This window comes from Aptenodytes forsteri, unplaced genomic scaffold (assembly GCF_000699145.1).
Source record: "Aptenodytes forsteri isolate BGI_AS27 unplaced genomic scaffold, ASM69914v1 Scaffold96, whole genome shotgun sequence".
Classification (NCBI taxonomy): Eukaryota; Metazoa; Chordata; class Aves; order Sphenisciformes; family Spheniscidae; genus Aptenodytes; species Aptenodytes forsteri.
In genome coordinates this window covers 5,619,166-5,637,118 of record NW_008795029.1, presented here as the reverse complement: position 1 = coordinate 5,637,118, position 17,953 = coordinate 5,619,166, and the positions used below count along the sequence as shown (strand labels likewise).

The window sequence follows — 17,953 nt, the reverse complement described above, 5'->3', positions numbered from 1 at the left end:
TCATTTTGCCTGAAAGTGCAGCCGCTGGCTCTCGGCTGAAATGATGTAGTTAGAATGACATTAGGATGTAAGTAGGCTCCAGCAGGAAGCAAGGAGCTGCTGGGGAAGGTCAGGAAACACTTTAGGTTCATCAGAATTTTCTGCCGTCTTCTGAGACCTTAAGACTGTATTAATTAATTTATTTAACCCTTCTAGTTAGCAATCCCTGCGTGGTTGCGTGTGCGCTGTTTGTGCTGTACAGCTAACCCTGTGAAATAAACCAGGTAGTTTTGCACTGAACAAACAGCTTTGCTGAGGCTATTAATTGTATATGCATGTACGTATATGTGTGTATATATATTAAAAAAATGAATGCACTTTTCAGCAGTGGAGTGGCCAGATTAAATAGTCCTGGATTGTTAAAAATGAAATAGCATGCATCTCCTTCTGTCAGATTATTTGAAGAACCTGTGAAATAAACCAGGTAGTTTTGCACTGAACAAACAGCTTTGCTGAGGCTATTAATTGTATATGCATGTACGTATATGTGTGTATATATATTAAAAAAATGAATGCACTTTTCAGCAGTGGAGTGGCCAGATTAAATAGTCCTGGATTGTTAAAAATGAAATAGCATGCATCTCCTTCTGTCAGATTATTTGAAGAAACAAAAGCAAAGTCCTATTTTTTTTTTTTCCATTCTCTGCCATAATCAGCGTGTACTCAATTGTGTCTCAAGTGAATCTCTCGCCTGCCAGCAAGTCTAGGAGCAATAGTCCTGGATTGTTAAAAATGAAATAGCATGCATCTCCTTCTGTCAGATTATTTGAAGAAACAAAAGCAAAGTCCTATTTTTTTTTTTTCCATTCAATCTGCCATAATCAGCGTGTACTCAATTGTGTCTCAAGTGAATCTCTCGCCTGCCAGCAAGGCTCTAGGAGCATGGAGAAAAGTACAAAAGCTTCCATTTCAGTCTTGGTTTTTGCTTTCTGTCCCCTGCATGACATTTTGGGTGTTGCTTGGTTTGTGCTGTACTGAGACTTCATCTTTTGTTTTCTGTTCAGAACTTTTATAAGTGAATTTCACAAGAGAGGGCTACTTGTTCACTTTATCTTTCTGTTTATGTATAAGCTTAAGCAGTCCTTGCTGCAAAAGTTTGAAAAGTACACCAAGTGTGTTGTGCCGTTTTTCTTCCATATTTAAACAGACATTAGCATGGTTCCTCTACTTAAGAGAAAAAAAAAGTTATGTATTTAATGTTATTGTTGTTCCTTCTGTACATTGTATTTCATGCTATAGTTAAAGCCACGACAGTACATCAGAATTTACAGATTATAGGGGAACGTATGCAAATGCTCTTCCTCACCGTCAGGTTTACGCTTTCATAATACGTGACGAAATGTAGATGAAAAAGGAGTGGATTTCAAAAGGGGGCTTGCAGTTGGAAGGAGTTGCAGCTGTAGCTGCCTGGGGACTGACTGAAGAATGAAGAGAGCAAAATGTAATCTGCAGAGAAACTTAAGCTTTTATTGCTGTGCTAGTTTATTTTTGTAGATTTTCTTTCATGTTTTGCTTGAGCCAAGTTAAAGTCATCACTAAAATTAAAAGGCATGATCATTTGGCTGGATTTTTAAGAGACACAACAGCAAGCTGTGCAACCGTTCCAGTGATTAGCTGTTCTCCTAGGGAAGAAACCACTGTTTTTAAGCATGTTAAAACTCTGGTACTTCTGGGAAGGGAAGGGAGCCATTGTAACGCAAATTGCTCCTTACTTAATGGTACTTACTTAACATCAGCTGGATGTTAAAGATAATCTCTTAAAGGTGTTGCTGTTTCCTGACTATGTAGTGTTACAGAAGAGATCTCCATTTAGCAGTGTTGTTAAAGTGACGGAGGAGCGTGTCACCAAATCCAGCGTTTGCAGTCTGGGGACAAGCACTCCGAGTGATCACTTTACGTTTCTCTCTTCAACAGGTTTGGGAAAAACCAAGAGAAAGACAAGTGCGCGAGACGCCTCACCCACTCCTAGCACGGACGCAGAATACCCGTCCAACGGCAGCAGCGCCGACCGGATTTACGATCTTAACATTCCAGCCTACGTGAAATTTGCCTATGTCGCGGAGAGGGAGGATGAACTGTCCCTCGTTAAAGGCTCCCGAGTGATTGTCATGGAGAAGTGCAGCGACGGCTGGTGGAGAGGTAGCTACAATGGACAGATTGGCTGGTTTCCTTCGAACTATGTGGTAGAGGAGGTTGAGGAGGCAACTGCAGATTCACCCAGCTTTCTCAGCTTAAGGAAAGGCGCTTCCATGAGTAACGGCCAGGGCACCAAAGTACTTCACGTTGTTCAGACACTGTATCCATTCAGCTCCGTCACAGAAGAAGAGCTCAATTTTGAAAAAGGGGAAACGATGGAAGTCATTGAAAAGCCAGAAAATGACCCAGAATGGTGGAAATGTAAAAATTCCAGAGGGCAAATTGGTCTTGTTCCTAAAAACTATGTAGTAATCATTAGCGATGGTCCTACCATTAACACTTCCCATCCGCCTCAGATAAGCTACACGGGACCATCTTCGACAGGACGGTTTGCTGGAAGAGAGTGGTATTACGGGAACGTTACCCGGCACCAAGCAGAATGTGCCCTGAACGAAAGGGGAGTGGAAGGAGACTTCCTTGTTAGAGATAGTGAATCTTCGGTAAGTGGTACTCAGCCCTGCAGGCTTTGTAATACCCGATGCTTGGGTTAGCAAGCATGACAGTTAATAGCTTCCCTATCTGTAGTAAAGGGCTTTTCACCCTTAAAGAAGCAAGCAACGCTTCAGCGTTACCAACCGATACGCTTTACTGCTTGTGAGAATTGGTCTGTTACTGAAATACAGTGACATTTACACTGAAATTTTACAGCTGTGGTCTGTATTAGCCAGGGTTTTTTAATTAGTGGGCAAACAAGTAAATATTTCGGGCTTCAACTTGACTTTGCATGTGTTCTTCATTGCAATCCTCCTCAAATTTACAGCGCTACAAGAAAAAATAATTCTTGTGAACGGCAAATTTGGTCATTAATTTGATTTTAAAGCTAATTTCAAATGGGATCTTTGCATTGGCCAGTTTTGTTCTGCTTTTAATTGAATAATAACACAGGTCCTTTAAACTATTGGTTAAGATCCCATTTTAATGTATTTCTGCTCTACTTAGATTATTTAGGTTGTAATAAGGTAAAGTTATTATTGTATCTAATTGTTAAGATTATGATACACAACAGAGAGGGTCAAGTCCGCAGCTCATGCTTTGTAAATTGAGCCTTGATGACATCAGAGGGATATAAGTAATGCTGATTAGGGACCATTGTAATTCTGAAAGTTCAAATTTAAAATTGCACTGAAAGGCCTTTCGTGTATGCTGAGGCCAGAGAATTCATAGTTAAAGCACTCAAAATTTAATTATCCCTTGACTGTGATTTTGAAAAGGTGACATCTTAATTCCCTAATACATCTTTCAAAAGCTACCAAAAAAAAAAAAAAGAATCAAATCTGAATTTGTGATGAGGGCTTTTCTGCATTTATTGTTTCAATTGTAGGGCCATTCCTTCATGGAATTGTTGTTTAGTAGATGTCTCCATCTAAGTATTTTGTTGCTTCATGTATAAAAATTCAAAATTAATATGGTTATATTAGCTCAGTCTTCTAATTTGAACGTACGGTACTACTAAAATAAGTATACCTTATACAGCTACGGCCATCTATCTCTAGGCCATATTTGTATGAGGTTTCACTGTGCCCATATTGTGGGCTATCCTGGCTTACAATGTAGATTGTGAATAAAAACTAAAGCAGTGTCAACTGCATATAGTTTGAGCCGTAATATATTTTTTAAAAGGTTTCTTGACTAACTGATGTCTTCAGAAGGCTGTATTGATGGCATTTATCACTTCTGGTTAGAACTTGTGATATTCTTTATCGTAATTGCTTATAAATTGGGGGGAAACTGTTCCCATATACTGTTCCTCATGTAAATGATTTCAGTAACTAGTCAGTAGAAGGTGTTGGCATGACTGCATGCTGGAAAACAAAGAATTTGCTTTAAGGGGGAGAATTAAGCTTGAGCTCAAATCTGGAAGTAAAGATCCTTTTAGCTCCTCATACTTTTTTAGAAGCATGTTTCACATTTTATTTGCTGATTCTGTTCTTCCTAAGTTACAATTTCAGCTACTCAGAAGAGGTCCCAGAATGAAGTAAAAATCTGAGGTAGTATTGAGGCAGATTCATTAGGTAGTGCATACTAAAGGATACTCTTTAGGGGACAAGCAACTAAATATTTCAGGCTTCAGTTTGACTTTTCGCATGTTCCTCATATGCAATACTAAAATTTGGGATTGTCTGGCATGTTGGCTCTTGGCGAGGGAGATGAACAGAGGCTTCCAGTGACAGCAGAACAACAGCTGAAAGACAAGGAAATTGTTAATTCTGTAGGATGTTCTAAATCCAAATAAAAATTTACTGATGTTTTCCAAAAATTAGAATGCAGTTTATTATTATTATTATTATTATTATTGAAGTTAGGACTCTCGTTATTCCCTGAAATTTTTACATCATATGTAACATTATTGACAAAATACAGTTTTGTAATAGTCCCGAATATTTTTTTTCTGGATACAGTATTGTCTGATTAAATATCAGGCATCTTTCCTTGATGAATTTGTTCTGCAGAAGACATGATAGCTGTCAAACTACCCTTTCTTTGAAGCTCTGTGTCATTGAGTTCCTATTTCTGTTCTTAGTTAACTGTAATCACTAAACGAGGGCAAATGCAAATAAACCAGAGGAGAACAGGAAGAAAAATTTAGATTTAGAAATATATAGAAAACATGACTGACTTACAGAGGCTGAGAGGAATCAGGTTTGTTTAGTCAACAAAAGAAAAGACTGGGTGGGGCATACAGTCTTCTAAAATGTAGAAAGCCACTAGAGGATTATGGTAATCATTAAATTACAGTAGTTCAGCTGTCTCTTCAAGGTAGCATCCTGTCTGGCAGGGGCAGGTGGGTATACTGGATGCGGTGTACCCTTGGTGTGCCTGTCCAGCAGGTAAAAGCTCACTTTTAGATGTGGATGCTGCATTTTGGGTTATCCTGAGACAGTAGCTATCAATTTTCTTCTGTTTTTTTGGGAAAGTGCCAGAAGGACGGTTTGAAAATTAATACATTACTTAAAATACAAAAATGTGCAACCGTTTCTCAGCACACACCATGTCACAGTGACCACTGTGCTACGGCTCGTTTCTTTGCTCTTAAGAGTCTACCTCTGGAGTAAATGAGTTTCCTTGAAAAAGGACACAGTAACCTTTTAATTTAATATGACATCATAACACTAAACACCCTTGTATTCAAAGCAGTTTCAAATTTGCTGCCTGCATTGTTGCTGGGAAATTGTTGCTTGTGGAGCACAAAAAGATTCATTCAGAACGTGGTCTTCAAGTTGTTTCCAGCATCTAACACTGGAATCCCAGAAAACTTACTCATTTCATATTACAGCAAGTTTTTTGCACACACGCAAAAAAAATGTGCTGAATTGAGGAACTTCTTTTTTTTTTTTTTTTTCTTTTTCTAATCTTGATCTGGTTTTGCAGATCCTGTATTTGCGGGTTTTTTAAGCAATGAGAAAAAGTGGTTATGCATGTAAATGCCTCCTTTGTCTTAGTACTACTTGAGTTTTAGTTTTTACTAGGTTTAAAGAAATATTTTACTACTTCTCAAACTTTTGTCTGCCCTAATCTTTATATATCATACCATCATATAATTTGTTTATGTATATGAATTATAAAAGCATTGGGGATTGCTAGTTGGTTTTTATTTTTTTTTTCTGAAGTACCAGGAGTGATACAATAAGCGAATGGGCATACTTGATAGCATTGGGAAAAAGATCATAAAAGATCTATTTCAAGCTTATTATGTATGGAACAAAGAAAGATTTTTAGAAATAACTCTTAAATTCTTGGTGGTTGCCATATTTCACATGCGTGACTACAGAGGCTGTTCATGTTGTGGCTAAAAGTCACCAGGAGTGTCTGCATGATCAGAGTGAAAGATCTGGATTAGAGACCAGACTGAACAGAGCAAAGTTGTCAGCTCTCTGGTTTGCTCATCTTTCCACCAGACCAGCACTTCCCATTACATTGTGTTACGAACCCACCTATTAAAGCTGTGGATGGAAGGGTTATTCCTTTCTAAAAAGGCCCATAGATAAAACTGTGACTCATCCCGCTAATCCCGTGCCTGATTTTTGACCTGTTTTAGAGTTTTCTATAGCCCTCCATCACCATAGTTACGAAAAGTCATCTGTGTAAAAGTTTTCCTTAGATTTCTTTGAGTTTTGCTCTTGTTACTGAGCTATGAAAAACTCTCCTTGGATATATGAAGGTTTGTATTATTCTGTATTCACTTGATGAGACTGTCATGTTTTTCCATTTTAAATTTTAGTAGCTGCAAGATTTTACAATGTTTCTCTAGATTTAACTTACCAGATGTTTGTCTCACAGGTAGATTCCTTTAGCCAAAAATACTCTTCTCAGTTACGCTTAGTTCTAAGGGATGCTGCCATAGTGGAGAATATCCTGAGATTAACTCTGTCATGTAGCCAGGAGCCTGATTATCTTCATTAATTACGAAATACTATAATTAGAACCATAAACTTGTTTGAACCATTTAAGCCCATAGTTTATGTAACAGGCACAGTTACCTACTGATAACATTTTTGCCAACTCTGTTATACCTAGGTAATGTCACCTTAGTTTTGGAGATTTAAAAGAGGCAACTGAGGTGGAACATAGCTGGTTAGAAATACTGCTTGATTTGTTCTTTCTGTTGCAGGCTGCTCAGTTGATAAAACCTGAAGTTTGTTGTCTCATTTAAGTAGCACTCCTGAACAAATAATGCAGATTTAATCTGTGCAGTCTCTGTACAGCCACTTCTTACCCTTTTTGAATTGCAGGCTCTTTAGCGGTCAGATTTTTGTTCTCTCTGTGTAGTACCTAACACAAGACAAACAAGTCTTGGTTGACACCATTGGCCTGGGTTGGGTAGGTGATTGTCATGCTTTGAAGATCTAAGATTCCACTGGGGAGATAAGCGAATTTGGAAGGAAGAGGGTTTTTTGTTCACATTCACCCCGGGGAAACAAGTGTGCTTGCTAGTGCCGTAGCTAACAGGAAGCAGTAATAGGTTGTGGCCCCGTGATGGGGGGGCAACCACACCACACCTCTCGCTTCTGAGCAGATCCTCTGCTGCAGACACCCTTAGACTTCAAAGGGAGCTTCTGTCAGGACTTGCAGTCCCCTTGCACTCTGCTGCGAGCGGCTGTGAAACTGGTGATTAGACAAACACCACTGCTTCGTAGCCCTACGACGTCTTCCCATGAAGCAGGGAAGATGTTATTTTTCTCAGACCAGTTCTGTTTATTAGCATGAATGAGCTATACAATTTTTTTGGACCATTTCAGGAGCAATTATTCATTAGGAAGTAATGGCTACCTTCTGCCAATAGTGTCACAGCTATCAAATTATAGTAACTGATCCTAAATGGGGTTGCAGGGTGTAGTATTAAGATGATACTGACGATTGTAGATGTATTAAGATGATACTGAGGATTGTAGGTGCGATACTGACGATTGTAGATGTATTAAGATAATACTGAGGATTGTAGGTGCGACGGGATTTGTGTCAGTCCCTTGAGATCGCATTTAGCTTCTGTGCTCTTTGTCCAGCAATAGTGACAGCAGAGGGAGGAGGCACAGGTTGAGAGTTTGTATTCTTTTTGAGGTGCTAATTCTGTAGCGTTCAGGGTGTCCCATATTTTCCTGGGGTTTTAATCCCGCAGGTGTTGGATAGAAGCAATGAAATGTAGCAACTGTTCAAAAACTGAAGCATTTGTCATGTTTTGTGACATGCTGTGATTGATGAGTACAGCGGAGAGGAGGAGAAAGTTTATTTTTAAAAACAGGCTTAAGGAAATATCCTAGTGGTTTATTTTAAATGGAAGAATAGAAATCTTATTAGAGCTGTATTTGAAGATCGATGGAGCCAATTCAATGTTTCTGACCTGTGTAACGTTGATTTTGGAACATGGTGAACATTACATAGAGAGGAAGGGTATTTGTTTATATCTGAATGAGGTGGAAGGGGTAGAAAAAGGAATTTTTAACCCTCCCAGATGGTTCTGTCCAGCCTGACCTTAGACCTATGACTTGTTTTTTTGGCTGGGTGACTGAGTAGGAGGAGTGAGGGAAAACCTGGGTATGGAAGTGGAAGGAGTTGGGGAGCTCCAGGGCAGGCTCACAGATGGGAGCTTGAAGGGTCTAGAATAATCTGAAGAATGAGTGCATGAGAATATCTTCCATGGAGGAAGGGTATTGCCAAGTGGAACTGGATTGAAAGGAAAAAAAAAGTTACAGGATCAGTAAAAGGCTTTCAGAGGGATTTATGTTTCCCAATGTTGCCATTTAAGATAAAATTGTCTTGTTTCATTCTCAGATGGAGATTGTAAAGAGGGAACCTTCTTTCCCGGTTTCACTTGTTTTCCCTTATATCGCTTTATAACTTGTCTTCATGATAAAGTTTCCCATCTTTTTTGAAAAGACAGTGAAGTTCCTGACCAAAGAAGTAAGATTAAAGGAACGTCTACCTACCTGTTGTCTTCCATATGCTGTAGGCACCAGCTAGCCTACGGTCATCTTAGTCGTAATCAGGAGTTAAAATAAAGGAATCTGAAACAATTCAAAGTAGTACTACACCTGGAGTGAAGAGCTGCAGATACATAACAGCTAATCTTCAATTTTCTGTTTTAAGAATTGGTTTAACTTCAGGTTTAGGTCTTCCCGATTATGACAGTACAGAAATATTCACACGTTCCCTGCCATGAAGTTATGCTCTGTAATTCTGTTGCAGAATCATCAGTTCCTCTATAGATTTCAGGGATTAAAGCTTACTTCTGATGTACCTTTATTTGGTGTATGTGAGGCTTTTATTCCTGGAAAAGTTAGTGTGCAAACATCCAAATGTAGCAATTTTCTTAAATTATAAGAGGGAGAAGGGAGAAAAATTGGCCAGCAGTTGAAACAAAATAGCTTAAACAGTAAATAAAATAAACAGACTTGGAGCATATCCAAGGAGGACAGCAGGGAACCAATTCAAGCTGCATTGAACCAGCATACTTTGAAATGGTAATGTTAAGAGCAGTAGTTTATCTAGAGATTTCTTTTTTAAATGGTCTTTTTAACCATTTTGCTTGTTTGTTAGAGTGGGGAAGAACCAAAATAAAAACAAATGCAAGTCCAGTTGCTTTTGCTGTTTGTTCTTAAATCCTGAAGAAGTTACTACGCTGAGGCCAATAAAGGGTTTCAGAATTTTTGCAACAGCTGTTCGAGCTCTTCCATCTCTTTGCACCGGATGATGGCTCTCAAAAGAGTTAGATCAGCCTTTCCGCTATTTTTTTTTTTTTTAATTAAATCAGATCACGAAAAGAATAAACTTTGTAACATATTCAGGAGAAAATAAGTGATAATAATGTCTTCTATTTATGCATCAATCTAATTAGCAGCTCTGAGGCTGGGAAGAATGGACAGTAGTTCAGGAGAATGTTCATTCATTGAAGTTATAATTAAAATGGCAGGAAAAGTATTTAATGTATTGTGTAGATCACCTCACAAAGATCTAAGTCTGGCCAGTGCCTGGGACATAGGACAGTAGATCAGAGGTGTAAGACCTATTCCAACACCTCTCTGTGTGTCATTAGCACATCCTTTCTGGTCTAAAGATAATGATTCTTAGCAGATACAAGGAGTTTTGAAAACTCATCATTTTGACATGCTGAAAACAATTGTGCTTGTTGTGTCACTTTGTGCAAAGCGATTACTTCACTTATTTTTAAACCTTTGTCATAACATTTTTTCCTGTTCTTAAAACAAAAAAATGTGTTTCGTTCAGATTATGAATTTCCTGTTTGTAAGTTCTTCTATTTTAAATGAGGGCCTTTTGGTTACTGGTTTTCATTTGGGGTAGGCATCACCCATGGAAGCAGCAGAAGTTAGTCAGCAAGACTTGATCTTGTTTTTTGAATCCTAAGCAGCTGGTCTGTAAGTAATCCCCTCAATGCTGTCCTTGAAGAGACCCTATGGACCTTCCTATTAGAGCACAGCGATCAGCATGCTGCCTAGAGCCCATGCCCTAAATTTCTCCTCCATGAGCCCAGGGTCCCAGAGCTTCTGCAGAGCTTCGTTTGTGCAGGCCTGTGCTTTGTTACCATTTAATGGCTGCTGCTTAGGGCTATGGAGATGTCCGTTGAAAGAGGTCCTAGGCCTGTGCGGTTATGGCTGCCAGAGGGTTTGTCCACACTGCATTCGGGGTCTTAGCAACAGCACAGTGTTGGTACAACCGGGTTAGCTTTAACCCAGTAGGGTAGGTGTTGAAAATAGGTCAGTCTTGGTGTGAGCTCTGTGCAGCCTTGTTTGCGATGCTTCTGAGGCAGGGGTTTAATATCAGAGCTAGCTGGCTTAAAATAGCAGTTTTCAAACTTGGAGCCAAGGATGGATGACAGGGCATGAAATGTATCTTGGGTGGAGCACTGGAAACCCCAAAGATATGCTCTTATGCACATTTCTTTCCATCCCTTTCCCCCACCCTCCCCAGTCCTCTCCTCTTGGCAGTCACAGGGGGTGTTGCGTGTATTTTGAGCCGGTGGCTTTGGAGCTGCTCGACGCCTGAGGCAGCCTTCCTGATGGAGTCTACACTGACCTGGCCAAGGCCCGGTGACACTGGATTATGGATGGAAGAAGTAATTCTCCTGTGGGTGTTACATAAAATAATTTTTAAAGAAGTGATGCTTGTAGATCTGGAATGTAGTGGCTCGAGGTGGAAGAGGGTTAGTCCAGAGGTGTGGGGAGCTAGCTGCTGGCTTAAGCAGCACAAGAGGGGAAGAGCTGCTGCCCAAAGCTGAGGTGCAAGCCTGGGGAGTTGGGCCAGAGCCAGATCAACAGCCACGGCAGGAGCTTTGTTTGCTTTGGGCAGGGCAGATGGAGTCTGAAGGGAAAGCAGAGAAGGTATTGGTACTAAAACAGGTGAGGGATAGATGTAAGGGATGAGATTTTGGGATAGGCAGAACGTGGGGGATGTCTGGGGCAGACACACACATCATTGCAGGAAAAGACAGCGTGCCTGAGAAAATGCTGTCCTTCAGCTTACTTGAGTATGTACTTAGTGTGTATCTGATCCCCCAAACGCAGTGTAGAGGACTCCGGAGGCTGTGGTTTCATAAACTGAAGTCTGGCGACAGCAGTAACGTCTGAGGGCTCCCGCTTCCCCCTGGTCATCTGCTGTGCCGCAGCTGCGCTTGGGGTTGTTCGTAAGGCAATGCTGTGAACCAGATAGTCCCTTGTGGGTTTTGTTTAGCCTGGACGAGTTCAGGTTCACAGCACTGGCCCGACCAAAGCAGCAGCGTGGTGGTGGGGAGGACTGAGGGACTGCAGGAACGTGGCGTTTGAAGTGTGGCAGGTGTCTTCGACGGTTTCTGCCTGAAGCCATGCCTTCAGCGGGCACAGACCCTGCAGCAATACCTCCAGAGACACATCAGGCGTTACTTATCTCCATTAAGTGCTTGCTACAAACTCTGGTGTGTGTTTTTTATTTTTTATTATTCTGTTTTCCTGCTGGCTGGCGACACCTGCCTCTAGCCACCTCTCTGGGGGGCAAAGCCCATACTCCCATCTCTACGGCCAGCCAGCAGCAGTCGATGACTAGAGATGGAGTTCAGCTGGAAGCGAGGGACAGTGTGTCCTTTCTACCCTCCTACGGCAGCATGTGGCGCAGAAAGCGGAATGGTCTCATCCTGGCTGCTTGGATGACAGTGCTCTCTTCGTTAAAGCAACCAATTGCCAAGATGAAGAGATTTATCATGTGAAATTGTTCTGTCCTGAATAACTTAATTAGTGCTTAAATTTCGTGTTTTGTGGGCGGTGGTTTGATGGTGAGATTTGTACTGTGTTTTTATTCTATAGCTTTATCTTTTTTTACAAAAAAGGTGTACTCAATAGGAGAAATTATTCCCCATACATGTGGTAATGAAGATAAAAGGTGAATGTGTTTTTGTCTTTTGCAATGCAAAGCAAGAATGGCCCTCTAGTGGTCACGGCTCTAAAAAAAGCGATATGGGGAATTTTCTTCATCTTACCCAAGCAATATTGCAATAATTGCTTTCTCCAGGACTCTCTAGCGAGGAAACCATATATGATGAAAGTTTTTCCCTTCTCCTTGACATTCTCCTGCTTCTAGATTGAGTAACTAAGATAATATTTGCAATTTAGTCATGTAATTGGCAACTTCAGACTGTGCATCTGGGGAGCTTTCACTTAACTGACTTAACTGTGCACGTTAATAATGGTGGCAATTATTTATTGAATAATAGACTATTGCGTTTCTTAAGTATCTAAAGCACTGAGCTGTGGAACAAAGACTAGCATAAATTACCATCAACTATATGACACAGTTGGTTCCTGAAACCACAAAATTACGCCTTCATTTTGTTCACTTTTATGTAATTCTTTTTTTTCTTTTTGAATTCTTCTCAACAGCCCAGTGACTTCTCGGTATCTCTAAAGGCATCGGGGAAGAACAAACATTTCAAGGTGCAGCTCGTGGACAATGTCTATTGTATTGGGCAGCGTCGTTTTAATACTATGGATGAGTTGGTGGAACACTACAAAAAGGCTCCCATCTTCACCAGTGAACACGGGGAAAAGCTATATCTTGTGAAAGCACTTCAGTGACGTTGAAGATGGACTTGGCCGCCTGGGCCTCTTATAACTTACAAGCCTTAGGTCCTAAATTCACTTTTATAGAGCAGAGCAATATCTGAAGCAGGCTTAAGGAATAGGCTCTTTCTAAAGTGTTTGCTCTGTCGGTTGCTGTTTGTCCTTTTTTTTTTTGTTTGCCTCTTTTTTGTGTTCCAGTTCTGTTAATCACCGACCACCTCTTTTCAGGTTGAGAGTTTCCCTTGGGTGGCCGTGGCGAGCACTCACCTTCCCGGCTGAGTTCAAAACTCCCCTCTCCTGTGTACGTTTACATAGTTAGCTCAGATCAAGGAGGGGCGTTTTCAATTCAAACCAGTGTTAATCTGTTCAGATTGCTCACGCAGGCAGAACTCTCCGTTCAGAGACATCGGGCACAGTTTGAATGCACTGAAGCTGCAACTACTTAAGTGAGAGAGAGTAGACATAACAGTTGTGGCTGTGAGTTCTGTAGCTATATCGCTTACCAAGTAGTATATTACAAAAACTCCTAGTTCCTAGAAGCACTCTTTACACTGTACTCTGCTATTACATTGCCTCTCTGACTCTTTGTAAAGAGTACACTAATTAAAAGCATTTTGTAATAGTACTTCTTAAACTACTATGGTAAGATTGTAGTAAAAGAAAACTATCTAGTGTATTTTGGTCTGTAATTGCAACAAACAGAAATTTTATTTGAAAGTTGATTACTAGAGAAAGAATGATTGAATTGTAAAGGCTGAATGTTTTGGTAATCTACAACCAAATGTGCCATCCACATAATGCTTTTTCCTCTTGCCCTTCTGCTTGTTTGAATTAAACGATTATGTATTTAATTCTCAAAGTAATATGTATCTGTAGCTGATTGTTGACACTAATACAGAAGATTAATAAAAACTGATCTTGGGATGGGGTGGGGCGGGCTACCAACACTATATATATAATTTGCTTTACGGAAAGAAATCTTCAGGTTTTACAGAGGATGGTGTGGTTGGTAGGAAGAGACACACAGAATGTTTATGAAGAAAATGCATTTTTCTCTTTTCTTTACATTTAAACTCCTTTATGGTTTAAATATACAGTCTTTAGATGGCACATTCCTGAGATTGAAGAAGGGATCGTAAGATCTCAAAATCTTGCATACTCAGTTTTTTGGATATTGTAATAAAAAAGGTATTATGTCATGATGGAGTACTGGATTTATCCTTGGGTGGTAGTCCTGGTGTTGCTTTAGCAAGGTGAAATAGAGTGAATAATGGATTTGTTTGTCTTGGAATTTGTGTGGCCTAAAAAGAAAAATTCTGTGACTGCAGAGGGCAGTTTGATATGAGGCAGTGTCTAATGAGCTCCGTGTTACTTGTTTCTGTGATAAGTCCGTTCATGGCTTTAATGAAAACTGCAAGATGGAGCTGTTTCCTGGTACCTTTTTGCTATTAAAACATGTTCCTTACCTATTCTGTGTTTCAGCCAGCGGTAGTACAACCACCTCTGTGCATAACTCCAGTGTAGGTTAAGCAGGTACCAGTGCTATCTGACTTGCTTTGGTGTAAATCATACCGCTGCCAGGAGACTGCACTGGTACGTCTGCGAATGAATGACAGTCTTGCTCAGACCCAAGGGGCAAGTACAATTTTTGAAGTTCTACACATGTACTATTTTCCCACCGCTCTTGAAATCTTATTTCTGTAAGGTTATCTGAATTGACAACTGTATTTGAATTAACAACTGTATTTTTCTGTACGTGCATTAACTTAAGAATTGGGCAGTGACACTTCTGCTTGGTCCAGCTTAATGAAGGAAAGCAGTGATTCAGAGCAATCCAGAATGGTCATGCATTATCCTGAAGAGCACCTACCCACAACTATCTTCTAAGAATATAGAAGCTTTCCTTAGGAACTTGGTGAGAAGTACCTGTTGCTTACAATCTGCCTACAGAAGGACTCGACAGTGGGCTGCTTCTTAAACTTCGTAAGTGAATTCTGCAGAGAATGTAGGTTTTTGCCTTCTAATACCTAGTTCTTTCTTTAGGTGAATCTGAGCATGTACCGAGTATGGCAATGATGTTAAGAAAGTCAACTATATGTTGTATGAGCATTTTCAGGTTTGAGTGAATTGCTTTTCAGTCTCATTGACTCTTTGTAGTATTTGGAAAAATGATATATGGGAATGATTTTCCTTTTCAGTAAACTGATTACTGCAATTACTCTTTCATGCCCCTTGTTCATTTTTCTGAAATGTTCCCCATGTTTCCTGTTCCAGGAGCCTTTGTATGCCTCTTACGATCCTTTTTTTTCCACTTTTTTTTATAGTCCCTTTTTACAAGCTCTGTTAGTTCCTAACCCCTTTCTAGTCTTAGTAGCTTAGAACTAAATCAAATAGATGTATGTTAAGTTTTTACCATATGCTTTATATTTTAATGGATTTATCAAATCCTTTTATCCTTTTTTTTTTTTTTTTTTTTTTTTTTTTTTTTTTTTTTTTTTTTTTTTTTTTTTTTTTTTTTTTTTTTTTTTTTTTTTTTTTTTTTAATAAAGCCTCATCTTGGTTTTGCCCACGCTGTATTTAATCAACATGCTCTCCATTCAACAGGTGCGTTAATAGTTCTTCAGTTGTTCCCATCTTTACTAATTGAGATAAGTTTCTGCAAGTTTTGCTGCCTTTTTGACCTCATTTGCTGGATTGGGCCTAAGCATTAACAATCTTCAGTACTAACTGCTTAATAAAGGGGCAATAGACATGGATTTTATGTTTTATTTTCCTATTTTATACATAACCTTCTATCATTTGACAAAACCTCACCCTTATTTTTTGACTACTTAAAGCCTCTTTGTCAAAGCTTGGAGTTGGGAGTGTGTGGGTTTTTTTAAGATGAGAGGAATTGTGGTGACCTGAGTTTCTTCACCTGCAGTTTTCATTAAGGGCTCAAATAATTTCTGATGGAGTAGAAGTGGTGATTTTTCTTTACATTATTCAGTCTGGCTTTTCCCATCATACCTGGTTTGTATAGGTGCATAAGTTGTACTTTTAAGTATTATTCCTGTACAGCTGTTAATGTTTTCTTGCCTTGCTGGTGTTTACATAGGAATGTGAATGAGTTGTCTGAGTCCATAGCAGTTGCTGTACTTTCCATGCAGTGGCAGGAATCTGAGATACATGTTTTCACTTTTAGTTCCGGGAGCTTGTTGACGAGCTCCCTCTTCCAGTTATCTCAACCATTTGTGGTATCACCGAACAGCCCTACCTTGAGTAGGCACAAAAAGACGGTCAAAATCCTGTCACTTCGGAACTTACACATCATAGCCCATCTATTCTGTAGCACTCCTCTTTTGAGGATGTTTTATTTAAAGGATGCTGTGGTAGCTGTTCTTCATAAGTATCTACAGTGTAGTCCTTTGTCCCAGCTTTTATGTTGTTCAGTCTTATGAAAGTATGCGTGTATGAGACATTTTCCAAGGGGTGGGGAGACCAGTGTTTCGCCAACCACTCCAGAGTGGTGTATAGCCCCGCGTCAACTGGGAGCTGCCGTTCTTTGCGCAAGCACCTACACTGCCACACTACTGTTACTGGTGGTGGTATATGGCCAAAAACGTTGGAGAGCTTCAAGGTTTACACTGGTTTGCAGATAAATGCACGCAAGCTTCTGCACAGGTCACAAGCCAGGCAGCTGCTAGCCAGATCCAAATTGGAAGAAGCATGAACCCATGGCATGGTGCTGAGTCTCAGCCTGAGAGTCTTGCGGAGAAGTACAGCAGAAACACTTAACACAGCTGTGCAGTGTTCAGCTGGCTTGGAGCATGTCAGCAAAATACTGCACAGTTGGGTACCAGGTAGCCACCGCCGACCTGATTTAGTATTGAGGGCAGTCACGTATTAGGTGGAGACAAATTATTAAAGGTTTAATCTAAGAGCGAACTGAGACCATGCCAGATAAACTCACATGCATCTACTGTATCATAAAAGCAAAGGGTTTCCTTAGTCTTTGCTTTTGGGGAGAAGAGAGAAGAGGCAATAAAGACGTGCGGTTGGGTAATTAACGTGAATATGGACTATATGAATGGACTGTAAAGTCCCAGTCTTGAATGATTCTGTTTAGTGTTCTCTATTCAGATATTTTTGTCTCATAAATTTATATGGAATCCTTAAAGTTTACAGCTGTTCTTCCAAGCCTTTATTGTAGCTTTTCTATACTGTAAAGTTTGCTGCCTGGTTTAATGGTTTCACTAAGGGTGAATAGAGATCTTCCACACTTAGAACGATAACTTTTGTTATAACAGAAAGTTGAAGTGCTTTTAAAATACTACTGTACAATTTTACTTATAAAAATGAGTCAGATTTTGCCTAAATTATAAATCAAAAACTAGAAAAGGGATCACATTTCTTCTGGATTAGGTCTGGCAATTTACTTGGCAAAAGCTACTAAATAACTGTAAGGGCTTTCATTCCTTCTTGGTCTTAAACTAGTTTAATTCAGTGATTTAGAGATAAATGAAACCTGTGCAACCTTCATAATCTGAATCTGATGAGTTCTGTTTTCTTACTCCAGTGGGATGGGATGACTCATTTTTAAATGGAAACTTGTTAACATATTTATACTGATAAGCTGTGAAAGGTGTATTGCTAAAGTAACTCTCAGCTATTAAAATGCACTGGGAACTGTGAATCTTTCTATTCCTTTCTCTCCAGTACATCCAAAATTCAGTGCCTTTTTTAAGAAGTGGAAAAGTGTAAACCAGCAAGAGTACAGGGTGCACAGTACTGAATAGTGTTATAGATCACCTGGACAACATGAATGAAAGGTTTCAGAGGAAAAGGAGGATGCAGGTAAATGCTGCTGTTCATTCACTAGTGGCTCCTAGGTGGAATAGGCTTTTAAGTAACAAGTAAATCAGTTGTGCAATACTATTCTAGAAAGTAAAGAATCATAGAATCGTTTAGGTTGGAAAAGACCTTTAAGATCATCGAGTCCAACCGTTAACCTAGCACTGCCAAGTCCACCACTAAACTGTGTCCCTAAGCACCACATCTACATGTCCTTTAAATACCTCCAGGGATGGGGACTCAACCACTTCCCTGGGCAGCCTGTTCTAATGCCTGACAACCCTTTTGGTGAAGAAATCTTTCCTAATATCCAATCTAAACCTCCCCTGGCACAACTTGAGGCCTTT

General features: G+C 39.8%; 1 protein-coding gene across 1 annotated transcript in view; it reads left to right on the top strand.

Moving 5' to 3' along the window:
* NCK2 (NCK adaptor protein 2) overlaps nt 1-13,972 on the top strand; it is a 55,945-nt gene extending 41,973 nt beyond the window's left edge. The window contains exons 3-4 of the mRNA XM_009276108.1: nt 1,954-2,675; nt 12,594-13,972. Of these exons, the coding sequence (XP_009274383.1) occupies nt 1,954-2,675; nt 12,594-12,788 (917 nt within the window). The 3' untranslated portion in view covers nt 12,789-13,972. The remainder of the gene's footprint in view (nt 1-1,953; nt 2,676-12,593) is intronic.
* Nucleotides 13,973-17,953: the final 3,981 nt, after the last annotated feature.